Source organism: Littorina saxatilis, linkage group LG8 (assembly GCF_037325665.1).
Source record: "Littorina saxatilis isolate snail1 linkage group LG8, US_GU_Lsax_2.0, whole genome shotgun sequence".
Lineage (NCBI taxonomy): Eukaryota > Metazoa > Mollusca > Gastropoda > Littorinimorpha > Littorinidae > Littorina > Littorina saxatilis.
In genome coordinates, this window is record NC_090252.1 from 37,102,775 (window position 1) to 37,126,186 (window position 23,412).

The window sequence follows — 23,412 nt, forward strand, 5'->3', positions numbered from 1 at the left end:
CGCTGTTTCTGCACACACACACACACACACACACACACACACACACACACACACACACACACACACACACACACAGACACACACACACACACACTGACGTAGTCGAGGCCTGTATAGTCTTACAACCGACGCCCAAACATTTTTTGATGACAACGTCGTAGAATATATACCATCGATATAGAAAATATTTACAGTGTGAGTTTTCTTCAAAAAGATCTAAGGTTAAAATACTTGTTTATCATTCCTTCATTGGTGCAATTCATGCGATAGAACCGTCGTATTAAAGAAAATATCGTCGTTGAAATGGAAGCCAAACACTAAGGCCGCCGTTTTTGTTTCCCTGCGCATTAGCTTTTGAGACGTTGCGGCGGCGCCCACAGCGCTCTCCGTGAGCGAAGGGTTTTCATAAACGCGGCGGTAAAACGTTCTGGCAGGGTTATCCATGTGTGTAGATTTTAAGCAGCCCCTATGTAATAAAGGGCTTATAGGTTTCACTCTGTCTGTGTGTTTGTTTGTGTGTTTGTTTGTGTGTTTGTTTGTGTGTTTGTTTGTTTGTTTGTCTACAGATTAGACTTGTATCTCTGGTACTCTGGGGTCAATTGCGCCCACATTTGGCTAGTAGCTTGGCATACGTTGGTATATGGTGTACGTGTGCAACACATTAGGTTCATACGTTCATGCGCGTCTCAACCTAACACTTGACGAAGAGGTGTGCTAGTGAGACATGGGACCTTTATTAACGAAGCATGGGTGCTTTTACAAAGCATGGGTGTGTACACTAGTCTGATAATATGTTATCAGCATCTGATCCTGAACCAGTATGTCCTATGTCCACGAACAAGAACTTGTAGTCTGCATCCACCAGGACCAGCAGCACAATAGAGAAGAAGTCTTTGTAGTTGTAGTAGAAGCTGCCAGACTTCCCAAGGCACATCAGTTCGACATGCTTACCATCTATACCACCCACACAATGAGGAAAGTTCCAATTCTTGTAGAATCTGGTTGCAACTTTTTTCCAGCCCTCTGGTGTAGTGGGACAAGCCAGGACTTCAATTGCAAATTCTTCAATGATGTATCTTGACAGTACAGACTTATATCACCAGGAGGCAGATAGTGTTGTGGGCAACCCTAACGTCATACTGCAAAGTCACCAGTTGCCAGGTAGCGCAGAGTAATAGCCAACTTCAGCCCTGGAGCCAAGGGCTTCCTCCAGTGATCTCCAGTGGGACTGCTGCTTGGTAATCCTGCCCTCAATTCTTGTCAAGTGTTCATGAAATGTAACTGAATCCATCCGACTGATATTAACGAAATTCTTCATGCAGTTCCCTTATCAGTATCTCATAATGGCCATAGAGAGGTCTGCGATTCAACCATGGTCCGACCCACATACTTCTTATCTTCTTCCTCTGTCTTCTTATTCTTTAAACTGCATCAGATTGTTCTTGCGCTACGGCAAACTGCAGACATGATTGCACATGCATCAGTATTCTTGTTTGCAAACCAGCATCAATGTGCATCTTCAGAACTCTGCTGTGTGATATACTATAGTAGACAGCAGTAGATACCAGTAGATAACAGCAGATATTCAGCAGGTCCAATGTAAACACCTCACAAAAAGAAAGTTCCCCCCTTATATTCAGCAGATGTATAATTGTAGGTAGCAGTGAACGAAATCCCCAGGATTCTGGCCCTTGAAATATCCCGAACTTGCCCATCCGTGACGTTCCGCAGCGATTTCTGGGCCCGCGGACGCCAAATTTGACGGGTCCAACCGCCCAAACCGCCTTTTACCTGCGCAAATTCGGCGTAAAACCGCGATCGTCCGCTGCGATCCGCAATGTCCGCACTTGACACGGCGTCTGCACGCCCACGGAACGCAGCCATACCGTCATACGTTGACAGACCGCCGTCATCCGCCAACAACCGCTGTGGATCCGCGGTGTTATCCGCCATCAATCCGTAGCGAATCCGCGGTCAACACGGCGACAGCACGCAATCAAAACGTAGCTGTCTGCGTTTCCCACGTGCACCGTTGTTTATCTTCACGTCCGCAGTTTTTTTCCTGCGAAGGTCCGTGGATCGCCGTCCGCAGCTATCCGCAGTCTTGTTTGCGGAAGTTTGAAAGGGGCTTTAGAAAAGTGACCTCCTTTAAAATCGACTACATTTAAAACAATTTGTTTTTCTCTCAAAAAGCCGACCCTATCTTTTTTGGTCACGTTACCCTAAACCAACATATATTTTTGTTGAAAAAATGTGAACATATAATCTGCAGCAGGAGGGTATTATCTGCTTAATTTTCAATCGACTCAATTAGCATTTTGATCAAATATAATGGAATTGCACAAATGAGTCAAGCTCGGTTACTATACTCTGTATACTGTACATGCACAGATGTCACTGCACTTGGTGCTCTTTGTGTGCTAGCCAACTGGGAACCTATAAGCCTGCACATGAGATTATTTGGATAGCCTGAACTTAGCTGACTGCAGAGCCTACTTATTGAAAAGATAAATCTTAAATTCACTCTCAAAATGCAAAGGGATACACTAGCTTAAACCACTAAGTACAATTGGGTTAAATATGTTTTGCTGTGGCTTTATGTTCATTGATGACACTGTTAGCATGCAAGAACCATGATGAGTAAAATTCCATCTCTCTCTCTATGATCTGACCTGACTCCTTTGCTATCGTTCTACATCAACAACCAAACCAGCGGCACGGGCCCCCCTTCATGAAAAAAAGAAGAGGGAGAGAGATGATTAAATGACAGTTTCTAAGCTCAGGTGGCCCTAGATTGCAGCATTATGCTTCCTTAAAAATTGTTTCTCTCTTTCCTCTCAATCTCCCTCCCTCTCTCTTACGGTGCGCAATTTTGGACGGAGACAAGCTCCATAACAATATCAGTCTGGAGCAACAAAAGCAATCTTACTATTTTATTCAAGATTGCAAGGTTAAAGGTGGTCGTCTACATTTTGACTTTTTTCCAATAATCTTATGGTTAGATTTCGCTAACAAGTTATTTCAGATGATGAATGAACCATGGGGCAAAAAGTTACAGAATTTTTTGTATATGTAAAGAAAGTTTTTATTTTTTGGGAGCGTGTGACTCACGCTTCCAATGTTTTGTTTTCCGTTTTCTGAGACCATGTACTTTGCCTAAAAATAAAAGATGTCTTCCATCTTGCGCCAGTTACGTAAAAAGCAAAATTGTGATCGATCAGGGCGGCATAGGTCTGAATGTGTACATTTGGGGGACCAGAAACAACCCTGAGATGCAGCGAAGTTGAAATTAGGCGCCAAATTCAACCGGCAAGTGGCAAAAACACTATGATGCTCATTGAAAGTTACGTCGGGGGTGTGTTCAAAGTACTTTTGGCAAATCGCAAGCAGGACAAACCCCTGGGAGTTTTTCCTGTGGAAGAGCATGCTGAAACGGAATGTAAGTATAATTTTTGACATTACACCCAACCTTTACTTTGATCTTCCATTAACTTTACTTGTATATTTGAATTCAAACCTAGTTATTACGTTTCACAGTTCTGAAACAAAGCTTGTACGTACATTACCATTTCACTGTAGGCTGAAAGGGCGCGTCCGAACATTCCATACTCAATCGTAAACCGGGCTTACTTTTAGATCTGGTTTTTACCTCTGTATACCTCTGATCTGTATTCCTCCACACGTTTTCCTTTTCTCAGCTAGTGTCGTGTCGTGGTGTGTGTCGCGGGAAAGGGAGGGGGTGGGGGGGGGGGGGGGGGGAGTTGCATTTTCAGTGGCCGATTCTACTTCGGACAGATCAAGCTCATTCAGATGAATAGAACTAAAATGTCACATTTTTTTTTGAATCTTATAGATCTGTCCTTAGTTTTTGACTCACATGCGAAGCAAAAGTGAGTCTATGTACTCACCCGAGTCGTCCGTCCGGACGTCCGTCCGGAAAACTTTAACGTTGGATATTTCTTGGACACTATTCAGTCTATCAGTACCAAATTTGGCAAGATGGTGTATGATGACAAGGCCCCAAAAAACATACATAGCATCTTGACCTTGCTTCAAGGTCAAGGTCGCAGGGGCCATAAATGTTGCCTAAAAAACAGCTATTTTTTACATTTTTCCCATTTTCTCTGAAGTTTTTGAGATTCAATACCTCACCTATATATGATATATAGGGCAAAGTAAGCCCCATCTTTTGATACCAGTTTGGTTTACCTTGCTTCAAGGTCAAGGTCACAGGAGCTCTTCAAAGTTGGATTGTATACATATTTTGAAATGACCTTGACCCTGAACTATGGAAGATAACTGTTTCAAACTTAAAAATTATGTGGGGCACATGTTATGCTTTCATCATGAGACACATTTGGTCACATATGATCAAGGTCAAGGTCACTTTGACCCTTATGAAATGTGACCAAAATAAGGTAGTGAACCACTAAAAGTGACCATATCTCATGGTAGAAAGAGCCAATAAGCACCATTGTACTTCCTATGTCTTGAATTAACAGCTTTGTGTTGCATGACCTTGGATGACCTTGACCTTGGGTCAAGGTCACATGTATTTTGGTAGGAAAAATGTGTAAAGCATGTGAGTCGTATGGGCTTTGCCCTTCTTGTTACGGTATGGCTTCAGCTACATTCCGTCTGCGTGTGCCTTACACGAACGACTGTTGGAGAAAAAAATTCTCTTCAGAGATTCATGATACTATTCAGTTTTAACCACCACGTTTTTAAATTGTGTGATTAAATGATAAGGTGACGTGCATTCTTCACGCAGTCGCGCGCGCGCGTGTGTGTGTGTAAGGGGGGGGGGGGGAATATGTCTGTCTGTGCCCTGTGACTTCAACATAAATTGTGTGTATTCAACAGTAACGTTACACATTGCAGGTCTGTGCGCCAGGAATGTGGACAAGAAAGCCGCAGTTTGAGCAAAGATCCAACGGTAAGCTATTCTATTCAAAAGCTGTTTTATTCGAAGACAGCGAGTCCGTTTGTAAGCAAGCTTTTATGATGTTCCTGAACACAACCTTCATCGATGCTACAGGGATACGTGTTTCAAGTTTTTAACATTGAAACTGTGTGTGTGTATATACGTGTACGTGTTAGTGTTAGTGTGTGTGTGTGTGTGGGTGGGAGAGAGAAAGAGAGAGAGAGTAGAGACTTTAAGAAGGGCTACCACATTCATATGGTTGGCATTTTCGTGGTAGCAAAAGACACTCGGCGGGGGAACACCATGTGTCACTAGTACAGCGGTTAAGAGGACAGAAGAATTTCGTTTCGCTGGTCGCACCGGTTCAGAAGTGTCGATCAGATAATACCAGCTGCCTCACTTCTGCTGAAACGCATCAGATACTCAGGCCACAACTCAACACATCATAAACTTTAACTGCTTCATGCATTTTTCTCCTCTAGGCGGCTTGACCAGCCGACTGAAAAGTTGAGTCGGCCTGATGTTTGGGTCGCCATCTTGAAATTTCTTTCGTCTGCTCAGTTACTCACTTACCCAATTCAAGCCTGCTTTACGGCTTTTTAAACTTGATTTTTAAAAACATTTCAATGATAAATCGCGCCTAAAGATGTCAGAGCATACATCGATTACACAAGGTAGGCATATTTTATGACTATTCGAATATAAAACGCGACCGAAGTCACTTTCGTCAGAATGACCAATTCTACGAATTTCGTTTCTCTTGGCGAAGCGAATTTCTGTTCGTAGAGATCGGAAGTCACGTGTACTCAAAAAGGTGTGACGTTTTACAACCGAAAATGCCAACGAAACGAATGTGGTAGTGCTTCTTAATCTCTCTATTATTGTCTGTGTGTGTGTGTGTGTGTGTGTGTGTGTGTGTGTGTGTGTGTGTGTGTGTGTTCGCTCTGAAAAAACGAGAACACGCAAAAATAAACATCGTATTTGGTCAAGGTATCAGAAATATTTAGCATACATTTTTTTTTCATAGCCTTTATTCATCAAGCTGACAGTGACAACATAATAAGGGAACACAGACAAATTAAATAACATATCCACCATTACTATAACAACAAATGCAAGCGGACCAATAGTTGCAACAAACTTCAGGCTAAATAACATCAAAAAGAAAGGACCAGGGGAAAAAGAGAGATCACACGTATCTAAGAAAACAGCGGTAACCATTTGTATGTCCGAATGTATCATTAAAACCACGATATCCACATCTTGCCTGTTCTTAGTGTCATGCAATCATGAGTAGCAAGTGGTGTAAAAATTGAGAGACACAGAAAGGCACAGTCGTTCCCATGAAAACTTTTGGCTCACCATCTCAGATTTAGACAAGATTGTACACGAACAAAGACTTAGATTTGACAACCTGGCTGCTTCATGCGCAAAATGATAATTTATTTTGATGTGCTATCATCACAGATTCTTGCTTGTGTTCGTTCACAAATCAGTCAATAAAAAACAATCACAAACTGCACCCAGGCTGATTAGTTGATGTGTTTAGCGATGGTCTTTTCAGGCCTGGTCTGTTCTGAGACTGTAAATCGAATAGTTTACTCGGGAAGGACTGAACCTTTCACATCAATATTAAACAAAAACCAACAAAACGTTTGAATAACACATACGAGAAGGGGAAAACAATTAATTTGTGTGCTTTTGTTATCAGGGGAGGGAACCATCTAATCCGAGCAAAATTACCTCCCTTGATTTTTCTTACGTGATACCATACATGTGCAAAGTGAATAAAAAGTGCATCAGTCACAAACAAATACAACTATTTAGCAGGATCAATTAGTACACTTGATGTATATATGAATGTTGATCTATTCAGAATAATAAATAATGTCCCGGCTGATACTCCCTGCTAAATTATTAGCAGATTATCATCGATATTTGTGTTCCCTATGCACAGCGTTTGTTTTTCGGTTGTTGTTGTTTTGGTTCATGTAACGTTTCAGGCGTATTCTCAAGACATTTAGAGAACTGTTATGGAAGCCTGAAGATCAAAGACAAAAATGTATTTACCGTAAAATGTAAAAAAAGAAAACGGTTTTTCCAATAGCTCCTGCCATTCTGATTGTGGACTTTAGCATGCATAGCCGTGTCAGAAGACAACAAATATACATGCAGTCCAATTACTTGAAATGTGGCATCGGTATTAAGTGTGTGTGTGTGTGTGTGTGTTCTTGTTAAGACCGCGTCGTTTTGACTTTGGCCCGAAAATGGAGCCGAATTGTTTTGACGCACCCCGTTGTTTTGACGTCACAACAACGGATGCCTCGATTTTCGAGCTTCCCGCCCTAAGATATACCATGTGACACAAGGATTTGATTTTATTGGTTCTGTCCAAACTATGATAATTTTGTCAGGGTTGAGTGTGTGGCGAGTGTGTTGGGCTAGTGTTTTGCGGTCAAAACAAGAACTGTAGTTTTTTGGGTTCCCCTGGCGACAACATTGAGAGAGAGAGCGAGAGAGAGCGGATTGCCGCGTGAAACCGTGATTTGACACGATGGCTGACGCCGACACGCGGGGTGAACGCCGCAGCCGCTACATTACCACAGACACAGGTGTGTATTATATTTATAGTACTTTGTTGTCCATTTTAGACGAAAAGACAGTTGACTGAGTTGTTTTTGAAATAGTGACGCGCCTTCAACTTTATCTTTCAGGTCTGTTGCCACATGGCTCTGACATTCCAAAATGGCTAACCTCGTTTTTTGGAATTTAGAGCTCACAATCCAGTGACAGTGACATTAACAAGAACTTGATCAGTCATTAATTATCAATGGCTTATCAAGTTGTTGGTACAGGTTACTATGCAAGAGTCTTATACATTAAAACAAATTATGGTGAGTGGTGCACAGATCTAAATACTCTTATACTGAGAAGGCACGATGCATGTTGGTTTTTTAACTTCCGAAAGATTCTGAGATTAGCTGTGCGTACAAGCGATCGAATAGCACTGATTTTATCAGTATTTATATAACTATGTTTTGTTTGTGTCAGTCTGTGCTTGTTTGCTGAATTTATGTGTAGGAGCCTGAGGCGGGTTGAGATCTAGCTCCAATGTTCAAATTTCAATCTCGCCTTAGGCCTAGTAGCTGTTGAATTAGGGAGACCGAATAAGTCAGTCACGGTGCGACTATATTTTTTTTTTAATTCGATTTATTTAATTAAAAACTCTTCACGCCCTGTACCGCACGACTTTGTTACTATACTTAGGAATGACCTCACAGGACGGAAGCGCTCTCTGTGCTTGAAAACCACATTTAGGTCACTTCCTTTGTAAACAAGCACATAGCTGCTCCGCGGTTCGTTCGTTTGGTGAACGTTTTGGTAGTTTGCAATGGATTTGTATTGATTTTTTTTTTCACGGAGATTTTGGGACCATCTCTGGTGATGCTGATACAGTCAGTAAAGACAAATTTGGGGATATTATCGACGAATTAGGGGCAGAACAAGTGCTGGGACTCGAAGCAGACAATCGCTTGACATTGAAATTGTAAGCTTAATGTAGTTTAGTTTCATCTCCCCCGTCGCGATATAACCTTCGTGGTTGAAAACGACGTTAAACACCAAATAAAGAAAGAAAGTTTCATCTCTTTGTTCCACCATCACCCAGCCGACGCGGCGACTTCCTGGCGTGGCCGTAAAGTCCGGTTACTCGATCACGTCGCTCTCTGCTCTGTGCATCGTCAAATATGTTCATGCTTTTCACCTGTTGCACGTGAGTGAGTGGAGACTCGGCTCCCCCATAATCATGGTCCAACAGGCATGCGAATCATTAATTCTGCTTTTTACACGATGAGTCTTCTTCTGTCAATTTAATGCATACTAGTTACAAATTAAAATGACAGTATGATTTCTTCATTAATTAACTACTCATAATGATAATACATACATGTATTATACGTGTATACTTTACATACATGTTTTATAACATAAAACCCATAAATGTCATGTCTGACACACACAGATACCCACTTTCTGGTCATTTTCATCAAATCCTTACGGTACTGAGGCTTAGCAATAGGGAAATGTGTTCAGGACGTGAAGAGTTATTTGACCGGGCGAAGCTGGACTGACTTTGGACTTATCATGTATTGGAGCCATTCTTCCGTTCTGGGGACGAAATCCGTCTGTTGAAAAAAAACCAACTACTGTTTGTGTTTTACTTTACCCATACACACGCACACGTTTTTGTTCCTCTTTTTTTCTCTTCATCCTCTTTTTGTTCTGTTTTCTTCTCCTGTCCACGACATTACTGCTTCCCCTCAAACCTATGATGTACTTTTTCCGTGCATGGTTTATCCCTGTCTCTTCCCAGAGACCAGGCAGTCCGGTTACAGTAGCTCGGGTACTTTGTATCTCCCCCAAACTCATCAACTTAAGTTCATTACAGACAAAATAATTAGCATAGCCGCTAATTGAACAGTGTATAGGCTCTCTTTTTCTTTTCTCTCCTCGACATTCAACCCATGCCTCGACCACTACCATCTTTGACGCAATGTCACTGTCACAGTGTCAGAAAACTCACTGCCTTCTTCGGCATCATACAATTCATCATCTGACAGAGACTCGTCAGTGGTAAGACATAATGCATTCTCATCATACTCCAAGTCCAACTCCTTTGGATCAGACACACCTGAATGACAATGCTTCTCAATTAAAAATGTACACATGCTTTTATGTGAGTTAGGGAAGTATAAATAGAGAATACTATGTATGGCTTGCTGTGTCGTACCAGATTTTCATGAGTTGTTTTTTTAAATATTGAACTGCGAGCGAAAGCGAGCTATTCACTATTTTAAAAAGCAACGAGTGTAAATCTGGTACAAAACAGCAAGCCATGTAGTATTCTGTTTATCCTACATACTGTACTTACGTGTATTTTACTGAAAATGTCCTGCAGTCGAGGCAGCTAAATTGAAGACGCTTGTTTTGGAACCTCGATCTCTTCTAAAGCCTCGTGCAATCTATTACGTCAAAGCAAAGAAACGTCACTCTGAAAGTGTGGCTTGACGTGTTAGTTCTAAAAATTCATCGAAGGTAATTAGCGAGCGCAATCTTTTTTCTTCTATAATGACGTTTGTCTCGGTGACTTTGGCATCATAAGCAGTGGAAAAACAGGTCCCTGCCAGACTTGCTTGACATGACCTCATTTACATGATATACACACGTGTGATTTGAACGATTATTATCTCACGAGTGTCTCTCTCACGTATGTAGGATGATATTATTAATCAAATGAAAATTTACTAATAAAATGTTCTATTATGTCACTAGTGGAACCAGGAGGCCGAGGCCAGAGATTTAAAACAAGGGAGTACTTCCCACATTTCTCATACGGCCAAAGAATGGTGCAGGCTGCACTGGCTAAGAGTCTACCTGCCATACCATTGCCAGATGACACCAGCAATCATCCAGGTACAATGTAATCCCATTTTTATTTTGTTGAATGGCAAGATTTAACCAGAAAGTAAGGAACTAACTCAGGGGTTCCACTTATTGCACACACAAAAGTATACGCAGTTTTCAGCCTCCGTACACATTTTCACCGACATGTTGCATTTTGTCACGCAAAATTACAATTGCACTCAAAACACTAAATAGCCACGAAGAGAGCACCTGAACTCCCACCTCTGATTCTCCCCACCCGCCTTGTTCATCACTGTTAACACTCGTGTACTTATCGCCAGAGGCCATAGTACCAGTGCTCTACCGAATTGAATCTTTATTCCTTAGGTCACTGCCACCGGCGATAGCCTTATGAATGACCAGCTCTACCGAAGAGGAAGATTGCATTACATTTCTTTGGGGGGGGGGGGGGGGGGGGGGTCATGAGTCACAGAATAAATAATTGATCCTGCTGTGTTCAGCAAAACAATGGTCTGCCTTATCACACATGCCATTAGTTTGGTGCACTGCCGATTCAGTTTACAGGCCAGGGGTGTCCGGGTCTACTCTGATTACATCGGACTGACCCACAGTGATTGTTTTTCAGGCTGAAATATCTTCCATTTAGCGCCATGCAAATAGTTCAGTTCCTCGCTTAGAGGCCTATTACCTGTACAGAGCCACTGCAAAACGCAAACAGACCGATCTGTCGTCGGAAAGTGAAAGAACAGAATCTGATGAAGGGACTTCTTTTAGTTACCTATCATCATCATGTCCAGTGATGGCGCTAGTACTTTTTTCAAACCGGTACGCAAACTTTTATGAAGCAAACAGTCCAGAAAAAAACGGTAGGCTGGTCATTGGAACCAGTTAGAATCCAGCTCAGAGTACTGGTTTTATAGTTTTGCCAGCGAAAAAAGACCGGTAGTTCTAAAAATCAACGGCAGCCAATTTTGTTCCGGGATTTTTTCGTTTCAACCGGTAAAATACCGGTAATTACCGGTTAACGCCAACACTGCATGTCTTCTCAATCGTAGTGAGAAAAACACACTTCTCCTTCGCGTTTTTTCCCCCAATTAAGTTTGTAATGGTACGCGTTTTCCCCGGCTCATACGCATTTTTTCAGTCATGTTGTGTATGCAAACGCAAAAAGCAAAAACCCAGTGGAACCCCTGACTAACTAACTGTTATGCAATACTTCTGGAGGGGTGATCACACTACAGTTAACACAGTTTAGTTATGACTAAGATATGTAGTTAAATTGCTATTCTGATACACATTGGAGAATTCAGGGTTATGATTTGATAGTCTCACATGTACATGGACCTATTTCGGTCATAAGGCCATATATGTCAACGGAAGCTGCTCAATATCCTATATATATATTTACAACAATAAAGCATGCTTCCTGTTTCATCACCGTGGATGAATTAAGTGCTTGCATGCACATACCTGGTCAGGTTTGCTTCTGTTACTGGTCGACAGACGATATAGTTTGTACAAAAACTAAATTCTTGCCGTCTATGAAATACATCCCTGGTAAAAATTCAATTCCTGCAACACACCTTGCAAAACTAGTAGCTGCAGTCTAGCAGACGGTCTTTCCAGTGCTTTGTAATGAATCGGCAATATTGCCTTTGCCTATGCAACGCTCATATATATGCAGATCCCAATCTGATGAATGGACTGACCCACAGTTAACAGAGAAAATAGAGGACCCACTAGAGAAAATGCTGAATTCTTGGGATGTAGTCTGATGATAGACGGAAGACAGACAATAGACGGAAGACAGACAATAGACAGAAGATAGATGGAAGACAGACAATAGTTGGAAGACAGATGGTAGATCGAAGACAGACAATAGACGGAAGACAGACGATAGACGGAAGACAGACGATAGATGGAAGACAGACAATAGACGGAAGACAGACAATAGACGGAAGACAGACGATAGATGGAAGACAGACGATAGATAGAAGATAGACGGAAGACAGACAATAGACAGAAGACAGACAATAGATGGAAGACAGACAATAGACGGAAGACAGACAATAGATGGAAGACAGACGGAAGACATACAATAGACGGAAGACAGACGGTAGATGGAAGACAGACGATAGACGGAAGACAGACGATGTAGTCTGACGATAGACGATACATATATATACGGACGTTCAACCAGTATTTGGCTTCAGCTTGATTCAGGAACAAGAGGGCGACTGCAACTGAGTCGCATGTATAGACAAACCATAATGCCTTTCTCCAGTCCAGTCTATGAAATAGGACTTACAGCTGATCTAGCTGGACTCTACGCAAGCTTCAGTACGAATGAAGTAAAATCTCCCATATCAAATTTATTATACACAAATATGAAAACAGTTAACTAGACTGTTCTAACTGTAAACCAACGTAAAGGGGAAATATGAAGCTCAAAAACAGGTTAAGTCCCAAGCATCATGCAACCACAGGCGCTTTCTGTCTGTCTTTCCTACAGTTGACTGCAGCTTCGAACCACAGGCGCTTGTGACAGAGGACTCTATAAGCAGCCATCACTCAGTTGACTCCCAAATGGTGAGTTTTTATAGAGTAGATTATTTGTTGCCCTGTCTGAAGATATTTTGTTTTTGCGATTTGATTTGTTAAATGTTTGACCTGCATTACTTGTGAGTTTCCTGTGATGACCAAGGCAATGAAATATGTTTGCTATCTGCAGTCTATGCTCTTTTGCCTCTGAAAAACATGCATCAGAGTTGTGCATTCTTTTTCAGCAACTGGTTCTTTTTCTCAGACAAAATAAGGCATTTATAATGAAAAAAGAACAAAAATATACGGTCGAAACAGATCACCAACAAAGGCTAACAAGTTCAGTTGAGTTGCCAGTTGGAAGGAACAGCGAAGAATGTCCCAGTTACTTCCTCAGTCGTACTCTTTTTGATTGTTCGATTTGGCAATTCTGAACGATGGCAGGAACTGAAGTGCGCCAGGCAGTATCAGCGAAGTCCTCTGGCTCATTTTCTGTGCCCACGAAAGCTTCCAGGTAGGCTATTTGTCGGTATCGGCGGACTGCATAATAATGTTGTCGAAGCTCAGTCTCGCTTACGACGCATCCAAAATGGCATCCTCCGACGGTGCTGTGACTGTGTGAAAGATGTCTTCAAATCACTTAGCACATTTGAAAAAATCCTATGTAACAAGCTGACCAGGATTGAGATAATCGGAAAACGTGGCCGAATTGTCCCAATTCTCATGACTGCACAGGTGAAAGCAGCTGTGGAACTGCTTGTGCAAAAAAGGGATGATGCTGGTGTCAGCGGCTCCAACAAATTTGTGTTTTCTTGCTCATTCTTTCAGTCGGAGGGGCACATTCGGGGATCTGACACGCTTCGAAAGTTTGTGACATCAGCGCAGTTGGCAGAGCCACAGTTCATCACATCTACTTCACTTCGAAAGCAGGTTGCTACTCTGTCCCAGATAGTCAGTTTGAAGGACAACGAGCTGGATGCCCTTGCTCAGTTTATGGGACACCGCGAGTACTACCGCCTCCCATCAGACATGATGCAGTTGGCCAAAGTCAGCAAATTACTCCTTGCCCTTGAAAAGGGGAAGCTGCAAGACCACCAGCGCTGCACCCTGGATGAGATGGAAGTGGCTGAAGATGAAGCCATCACCTCGGATGAGGAGGCAGGTATGTGTGACATTTTGAACATGAATTCCTTTTCCCGCAGTGGGGCACTGCGGTTATGAAATTAAAGGCCCCTCCTGTTTTTGGAACCGCAGGAGCTTTCTAGTTTGCTGTTAGGTAGATTTTTGGTTCCTCTTTCCTGTCATGCTCTCTTTTTCTTCATGAATTCTTTTCTTTTTTCTGCCTTCTTGCTCATTCACCTGTATTTTTTCCAAAAATCTCTTCTCTTGCCGCTTGTCTCGCGATTCATGTATAGTTTAATCTGTTAGTGTTCTGATGTAAGTCCAGCAGTAGATAGGTTAAGCCTATTTTAACATACTGGAAACTGGTAATCTTCCAGTAGGTATTAATTTAGTTTTACTAAAGCCTGCTGGGACACAAGTAATGGGTTAGTGCATTTGTAAACAGGAATCGCTTGACAAGTGGCCCCCTTCATCCCCCCCTTCCTCGTCCTGATATGGCTCTGCGTAGTCGGCTGGACGTTAAGCAACAAATAAACAAACAAACATGAATTCCTTTGCTCTTTTTGCACAAAATGAACACAGCTAGACTATCTCTAAATCTAGTATTGTAATAACCTTTTTTTTGTATTCTTAAATTCATCTTCTTCTCCTTCTGCTTCTTCTGCCTCTTCTTCTTCTTCTAAATTGGGGGGCTGGGATGGCTCATTCGGTACACAGCGTGGACTACATATAGTTCCTCTGACTCTCATAGTCACAGGTTTGAATCCCGGTCTCCCTCTCTCTGGTATCGCCTTTGTTGTGGCTAGTGACATTGAACCACCAATACAATTTTATTTCAATCAATCAATATGAGGCTTATATCGCGCGTATTCCGTGGGTACAGTTCTAAGCGCAGGGATTTTTTTTCTTTTCAATTTTTATTCAAGGCGCAGGGATTTATTTATGCCGTGTGAGATGGAATTTTTTTACACAATACATCACGCATTCACATCGGCCAGCAGATCGCAGCCATTTCGGCGCATATCCTACTTTTCACGGCCTATTATTCCAAGTCACACGGGTATTTTGGTGGACATTTTTATCTATGCCTATACAATTTTGCCAGGAAAGACCCTTTTGTCAATCGTGGGATCTTTTACGTGCACACCCCAATGTAGTGTACACTAAGTGTATTTGTTTTAAATCTAAATTGAGAACGTTCATACTTCAATGCACACTACAATGTGATATATTGTGCTAACATTAATTTGCATTACACAATAAAGCAAACATTAATACTACGGTACTTACTACATAAACTTTTGTACTTGCGATCTAGGATTTTATCTATTCTATCATATTGTAACTATTATTTACAGAATTTGTTGAAAAGGGTCACAGCCCTATTCCAGAACGATCTGCATCAGGAAGGTTCGCAACAAAAGACTCTTTGGCACCGCCACATAACCAGCCCTCTCCGCCTATGCATCAACCTTGTCCTGCTACAGCTGCACCTGACAGTAAGTCTTCTTCTTCTGTGTACGCATGCTATCAACTACAGTACTGCAAGCACTCCCAGTTTCGGATAAAAACAAATGCGATTGGTCACTTTGGCAGAAATAACAACTGTGAACAGAATGTTGATAGTAAAAGAAAGTAAGGAAGCAGGAAAGATGAGCCGGTGCCTACCTAACAGCAAACTAGATAGCTCCTGGTGTTCAAAAACAGGAGGGGCCCTTAATTTAAGTCCGCAGCGCTCCACTGCAGTAGGTGACAGTAAGGGACAATATGGGCTGAATCCATCCCATCTACATGGTGTTGGAGTGGGGACAGGACATATTTGAATGGCGATGTCGCTGTTCAGTGTCTGAAAGTCTCTTAAGTTTGTAGTTGCAAACATGACTTTTCTTTCTCTCTCCCCCCCCCTCCTCACTCCCACAAAGTAACATAGTAGATTTAATTTCTTATTTGTAGCTGCCATTCCATGTAAAAGTGAATACATTTACTTATTTAGTGTAAACTTGTCACCCTGGCATGAGGTAATATGACCGGCACGGTTGGCCTAGTGGTAAGGCGTCCGCCCCTTGATCGGGAGGTTGTGGGTTCGAACCCCGGCCGGGTCATACCTAAGACTTTAAAATTGGCAATCTAGTGGCTGCTCCGCCTGGCGTCTGGCATTATTTGGGGTTAGTGCTAGGACTGGTTGGTCCGGTGTCAGAATAATGTGACTGGGTGAGACATGAAGCCTGTGCTGCGACTTCTGTCTTGTGTGTGGCGCACGTTATATGTCAAAGCAGCACCGCCCTGATATGGCCCTTCATGGTCGGCTGGGCGTTAAGCAAACAAACAAACAAAAAATGAGGTAATATCACAAGGGTTATTCATGTTTTTGTATTTGTCAGATTCTGCTGATGATGAGGAAGCACCAGAAATCCAAAGGAAGTTTCAACGGTGTGCTGCTGACAGCAGTGCATGCTCAAACAGTTCAGTATATATCTTTCTCCTTAGTCAACCAATTTTCCATGGGGGCGCGACTGGAGATGGATGAAGGTCAGGGGGTTCCTGTGTTCGAGTGGGAACAGCTTGAATTTAACTCACAGAGTTGTTTGTGTCCAACACGCTTGTCGGAGGTGTTTTTTTACGGCGTCAATGTTGGGGGGTGGGTGGGGGTTAAGGATGAGGGGTAGAACTGCATTCGTTGATGCATTTTGATTGTCTTACATCTGAAATGTATTTGTACCTTTGAAGAATAGTTCATTCCTGTACACTCATAACACCGAACACACGTTTATTTATTTTGAACATAACATAATTAATACAATAAATAATTAATTATAATTTTATTATGTCCCCAGGCGAGCCCCCTTCCTCCTAGACATTCTCTCCTGTTGGTGTGGCAATGATGAACACAAGATGCAGTGTATTCACACAGATCACTTCTCCTTCAGCGTCATCTAACGAAAGTAAGCTTTATTGCATATAAATTAATTTAGAAACATGCTGGCGTCACCCCCCCGCGGGTTAGGGGGAGTCCCATATTGGTTGGGACTAGAAAGAATTTACCCGATGCTACCCAGCATGTCGTAAGAGGCGACTAACGGTTCTGTTTCTTCTCTTCTTTTGTCTTATTTCTGCCTTACCAGTCCTTTCACCTATATTTCCTTCCAAGAAAACTCTCCCTACTATTCCCTGCAGTTTTCCAATTCTTTTCTTGTTGTCTTATTTCTACCTGACTGGATCCATCACCTTTATTTCACTTACCAAAAGTCTTCTTTTCCACATCCTTATTTCTCTGCACCCCGCATGTCGTATGAGGCGACTAACGGATTCTGTTTCTCCTTTAACCCTTGTTAAGTGGTTCTTGTATAGAATATAGTCAATGTTTGTAAAGATTTTAGTCAAGCAGTATGTAAGAAATGTTTAGTCCTTTGTACTGGAAACTTGCATTCTCCCAGTAAGGTCATATATTGTACTACGTTGCAAGCCCCTGGAGCAATTTTTTGATTAGTGCTTTTGTGAACAAGAAACACTTAACAAGTGGCTCCCTCCCATCTCCACCCTTTCCCCTATCTCATCTCCCCCTTTCCCTCGTCGCGATATAACCTTCGTGGTTGAAAACGACGTTAAACACCAAATAAAGAAAGAAAGAAATGCTGGCGTCATGTACGGACGATTAACTAAGCGCCCATTACCTAGTTGTTGAATGGCCGCATTCCATAGTGGAAACTCTTGTGTTTAGTTATTTGACAACGAAATTGATATTTAAAAGCATATGTCTTTTAGCTGTTGTTCTTTTTTTGCTATTTTGCATAATCTATCAAATGATTTGAAATAAAGATAAGCCAGCTGAGAAAATCTATCATCTTTTTTTTTCCCCAAGGTTCAACTGACAATGAGTACCTACCTGAACAGTGGAGCCATTCCAAACCAAAGAAGCTCAAATCAAAGGCAACGCGCAACAGTGAGTGGAAACATAATCATTGTATTTATACCTCTTCTTTCTCTTTGTGAACTGAGCTTTAAGGAGCTGACTCAATCCACACAAAAGTTATTCCTTTAAAGTAGAACGAAACCAGTAAACTAGATAGTTATTGTGTTTTTGAGTAAGGTAATATCCTTCTCTGAAGCACTTGGAAGGAAAAATAGAGCCTGTTCATAACGTGTTAACTGTTAATCTAACTAGGAGCGTATAGTTATTGTGTTTTTGAGTATGGTAATACCCTTCTCTAAAGCACTTGGAAGGAAACATAGAGTATGTTCACAGACCTGTTTACCCTCCCGGAATTATTACGGATTTAGGGTCTAAATTCCGGTATTACGGAAATCTACCGGAAATTCCGGTCACGAGAACCATTTCCGTGTGTGAAAATTTAAAGTCGAAATTGTAGTACTAGTAGTCACCGGGATTTTGATTTCCCGGAAACCCTTTTAGCTCAAGGCCGACCGGAACAGCCTTGTCTGCGCATGTGCAAAAACAAGGTATTTGTCGGTCAACGCGTGGTTTTTGTGCATTCGGTCCGATCGACATGGGTCGTAAGCGTAAGGCCGATCTCTCTGGGGACAAAATGCCAACCAAAAAAGCTCAAGTTGTACAGGAATATCGGCAAAACTATCAAGTCAAGTGGCAGTGTCTGGCGAAGTCTAAGAAGAGCGAATCACTTGCATTTTGGTGATCGAATTGAGATCAGTGCAACAACAAAGCTAGTCAGTCATGAGTCACTGCAGTCGTTCGTCCGCGAACCAAGCGAACGTGTCCCGAGGTTAGACGCAGCATTAGTTTATTTACAAAATGCAGTACACAAATGAACATGGAAACAAACAAATTGTGTTTGGCAAAACATGAGCCTGCTTCGCATCGAGTTTATTTGACCAGTATGTCTGTGCTTCGACATTATCTCTTGCTACGGTCAGTGACTTGTGCTGTTGCCGGAATTTGAAAGTCTTTTTGAGTCTAAAAGTGATCTCCATTAATCTTTCTCCAATATAGCAAAGATCACAGTTCTTTGAATTGAAAAACTTTAAAGAAAATCTTTAAATAAAATGAACGAGCCGGTCCACAAAAAAAAAAGGTAGCTTCTGGAGAGTGTTTTTATGACTGGTTTTAATGCAGGATGTAAACAGGTCTGTGTTCATAACGAGTTAACTGTTAATCTAACTAGGAGCGGCATTTTGTCAAAGAGCAGTTCAAATCCGTACGTGCTTTAACATATCAAAATGGCCTTCTGCTGTCGCTCAGTTTTCTTGATTCAAAACTAAGCAGTAAATTGTATAATTATTTAAAAATGAATAAATAAGTGGATCAGTTAACAAGTGCAATGGCTAACTGACCTGCCACTTTTCATGCCCATTCGTGGCTTCTGTCCCATGCTTTGAAAATGAATGTGTACAGGGTCTGTAATTCCGGTTTTAATTTAGATTTGAAATCTTTTGTAATTGATGGATTACGCCCACATACACTTCCGTGTATTAGAGGCGGGGACGGGAGTCCCAGGAATTGGAAAAAAGAGGAGGTACTATATCTAACTTACATTGAACAACCAAAATGTAAGCAGCACTAAGATTGACAGTGAAAATGTGACAGTTTTAGTGTACTAGCTTTAGTGCCACGAAGAAGAATCAGAACAAATGTTGACTCGGGAAAATAAATGTCCATGCCCAATCAAGATTCGAAATAGAGACACTGAGATCACGAGTTGTCGGCCTAGACCACCAGACTACCCGGCGCTCATATTGAGTTGGCATGATTGTTCCTTATAAAGTTTTAATCCGATAACATATTTAACCTTTGTATCTCCGGTAATAGGTCTTGTGATATCTGTGTCCACAAAGGTTCAAGCCAGCCATGTCGACTGTGGTTGGAGGAGGAGGTGAAGGCAGTGGAGGCTCATTTGTTAAAATATATCGCCACGCAAGTGCTGCCAAGAAAAGAGGATATCCAGAAGTGCCTTCAGGCTGAAGAGACTCTGATAATTCGTACCTGGCTACACGTCAAGAACTATACATGTACGAAACAGGATTACTGCTTTGCAAAGAAATCAGCGAAACTAAATAATGTTCAGCTTTTCAGCTACTGATCATCTTTCCAATGTTGTTGCTGATCACTACCACTAAGTGGATATATATCTAGTGCAGGTTTGTGTCTTGAGCTGTACTGGACAATGATTTACACATTTATCTTTATTTGTTTTTATTAATTTTGACTATGAGCACACTGGTGGTTGTGTTTTATGTTAAATGATTTATTTAGTATGTGTTTATGCAAATCATTTTTGGCATTTTGAATAAGCTAGATGTGACCTTTCTTAGCACTGATCCAAAGGTCAGTTTAATATGCGGTCAAAACAATGATGGTGGAGGCAGTTGGCTATTTTTAATTCATTTGCATAGCAAAAACGAGGCTATATATGTATTGACAACTGACCACCTATTGAACACTCAAAACTTTTCAAATAATGGAAGCTTTCATGATAAAAACTTGTCTTGGTTATGAAACCTATGAACACTTATAAAATGCATGTGATTACATCAGCAAAACAAAACAAAATATAAGCAAGTGAGTCATATTCTTTGTGGCTTTGCCCTTGTTTAACTGTATTATCATTATTTATTAACATGAACACAGACTACCATAAGGTCCGCTACCCCCCCCCCCCCCCCCTGCGGGTTAGGGGGAAGAATTTACCCGATGCTCCCCAGCATGTCGTAAGAGGCAACTAACGGATTCTGTTTCTCCTTTTACCCTTGTTAAGTGTTTCTTGTATAGAATATAGTCAATGTTTGTAAAGATTTTAGTCAAGCAGTATGTAAGAAATGTTAAGTCCTTTGTACTAGAAACTTGCATTCTCCCAGTAAGGTCATATATTGTACTACGTTGCTAGCCCCTGGAGCAATTTTTTTATTAGTGCTTTTGTCTTCTTCTTCTTGTCGTTCGCCAATGTTAAACTTGGAGTCCAGCTCTGGTAGTGCTTTTGTGAACAAGAAACAATTAACAAGTGGCTCTATCCCATCATCCCCCCCCCCCCCCCCCCTTTCCCCGTCGCGATATAACGTTGAACGGTTGAAAACGACGTTAAACACCAAATAAAGTAAAGATAAGGTCCGCTATTAGGAAAGTCAAAACAATCAAAGTGTCATATGCACTTTGTCATCGTGTGTGACATTTTATTGAGAGAGAAACAGAATCCGTTAGTCGCCTCTTACGACATGCTGGGGAGCATCGGGTAAATTCTTCCCCCTAACCCGCAGGGGGCGTACAGTACTTCTTTGGGATAACAAGGGTAAGGGTTGCTCTAATTAAGGTTGGCTGAGCAATATATAACAGCAATTTCGCTCAAATCGGCCAAAAACAAGGCCCGAAGGCATCGTAGGCATAGCCGTTTTAACTTTATTATCATTATTATTTATTATCGTGACCACAAACTACCATAAGGTCCGCTAGTAGGAAAGTCAAAACAATCATAACGTATCATAAACACTGGGTCATCGTGTGATCATTATTATTTATTATCGTGACCACAAACTACCATACGGTCCGCTAGTAGGAAAGTCAAAACAATCATAACGTATAATAAACACTGGGTCATCGTGTGTGACATTTCAATGTCAACACAATGATAGTGGTGTTTCACATGTAATGATTGATTTCGATTTTAAGTGCTCTATCCCTTCTCCCCCCCTTTCCCCGTCGCGATATAACCTGCGTGGTTGAAAACGACGTTAAACACCAAATAAAGAAATAAAGAATAAAGAAAGATTTTGAGTGTATATAAAGTGTATTTATGGTACATTTACTTTTGGCTCTTTAGATCAGCTTAATTTGGTATTTCATGGGCATCGGTCAAAAGGTCACTTCAGCATGTGCTGTCAAAACAACGATGGTGGAGGCAAATGGCCTATTTTAACAGGATGTTTGAAGATTTGCTTTTTCAATTTTGTTTGAGAGACAAGAAGTTGGAAAATAGTTTTATTGTATGTTTCTTTGTCACCTGGGGCAAAATTATTCAATCGTCGCTATACGTTTGTTGGAAGCTATAATACAAAGGATAAATTGGCAGTTTTCTTACTTTCTGTTAGAAACAAAAGTATATTTTTCATTTGTTGCAATTGAAAAAGCATAGACCTTACTAAAGATGCTGCTAGTTGTTTTGATTGTGTGGACTATTCAGTGGAGTGTTTTAAATAATCTGTATATATATATATATATATAAAACATCAGAAATATATATATATCTATATGCCAATTCTCATGCCTCACAGTATTTTAACATTGGTTTATTTTCCATGTTACAAATATGTAATCATATGACTCGAGACTACCTTACTGTGTTATATTGCATTATTATCATGAACGCATTAGGCCCACTTATAAGTTTAAAGAAAGTCAAAGCCGTGTATTGTTCCTTTCAGAACAATGTTATACACCGGGTGTGCATTATGTGTTTTCATTATTTTTAATCATGAGCAGTTTCATATTTAATTATTTATTTAGAGTGTGTTTGATTTAGCTTAATTTGAATTTTGTTGGACATTGGTCAAAAGTTCAGTTTATTATGCGCGGTCAGAACAATGATGGTGGAGGCAATAGCCTATTTTTCAACAGGTTTGAAGGTTTTGTTTGAGAGAAATAAATCTGTCTTTTTTTCTTTGTCATGTTGGGCAGAGTTATTCAATCGTTGTTATACGTTAAGTTCACTGAATTCTTAAATCTAATGTAAGCGCTGTTTAAGAGGTTTTGAAGGTACAAAATACACTTTTTTTCTCTGTTCTCTTTAACAAGATATTCAGATTTGTTTTTCTTCTTTATTTTAGTTTGAGACGAGAAGTTGTACATGCATTCTATTTCCTGTTCCTTTGTCAACTGGGGCAACATTCAATCACTGTTATAGCCTGGTTGTAAGCTATAACAGTATAAATTCACTGCTTTTTAAATGTCTGCAAAAAGCAAATGTCACCGTTTTGTTGCATGCCATTGAAAAGGAATAAAAACTACCAAACGTTATTTTGCAAAACATGCTTATTGTTATGATTTGACTGATTGTGTTTGTATGTGGATGTGTGATCACAGGATTGCAGATTGCATGGACATAATCGCCACAGGGAAAATCATTCAAATCCTTACTCCGAAAGTTAACAAAAAGCTATTATTGTCTCAAGAAGAGAAATTGTTTCTACAACTGAACACACAGACTGTAAAATGCATGTGTATACAAAAGCAATTATGCTAAACAAGCCCATCATTAAATGAATGGAAGTCAAAGTAAATAAAATAAAATGCAATTTCAAATGTGAAGGTATCTTAAAATGTCGATGAACAAACGCAAGGGAACTGAGCGCCATCATAAAAATACCTTTCATTACAAGAAGGAAAAAAAAAAACGTAACTGACAGACTGATTCTAATATAGGTCCCTGATAACACTTATA

The 23,412-nt window shown here is 40.9% G+C and overlaps 1 protein-coding gene across 5 annotated transcripts; it reads left to right on the forward strand.

Annotated features, from left to right (window-relative positions):
- The first annotated feature begins 7,156 nt into the window (after positions 1–7,156).
- On the forward strand, positions 7,157–22,988 carry LOC138973435 (uncharacterized). 5 transcript variants are annotated; one of them, XM_070346151.1, is made up of 9 exons: positions 7,159–7,536; positions 10,256–10,396; positions 12,861–12,937; positions 13,718–14,051; positions 15,370–15,510; positions 16,393–16,473; positions 16,846–16,953; positions 17,871–17,951; positions 19,820–22,988. In XM_070346151.1, exons 1-7 carry the CDS (start codon positions 7,479–7,481, stop codon positions 16,863–16,865), a joined length of 852 nt encoding a protein of 283 aa, XP_070202252.1. In that variant the 5' UTR covers positions 7,159–7,478; the 3' UTR covers positions 16,866–16,953; positions 17,871–17,951; positions 19,820–22,988. The 5 variants fall into 5 exon arrangements, with proteins under 5 accessions (XP_070202251.1, XP_070202253.1, XP_070202252.1 ...); XM_070346152.1 differs by lacking the exon at positions 16,393–16,473 and having other exon boundaries at positions 7,158–7,536; XM_070346150.1 differs by lacking the exons at positions 16,846–16,953; positions 17,871–17,951; positions 19,820–22,988 and having other exon boundaries at positions 7,157–7,536; positions 16,393–16,839.
- The last annotated feature ends 424 nt before the right edge of the window (positions 22,989–23,412 follow it).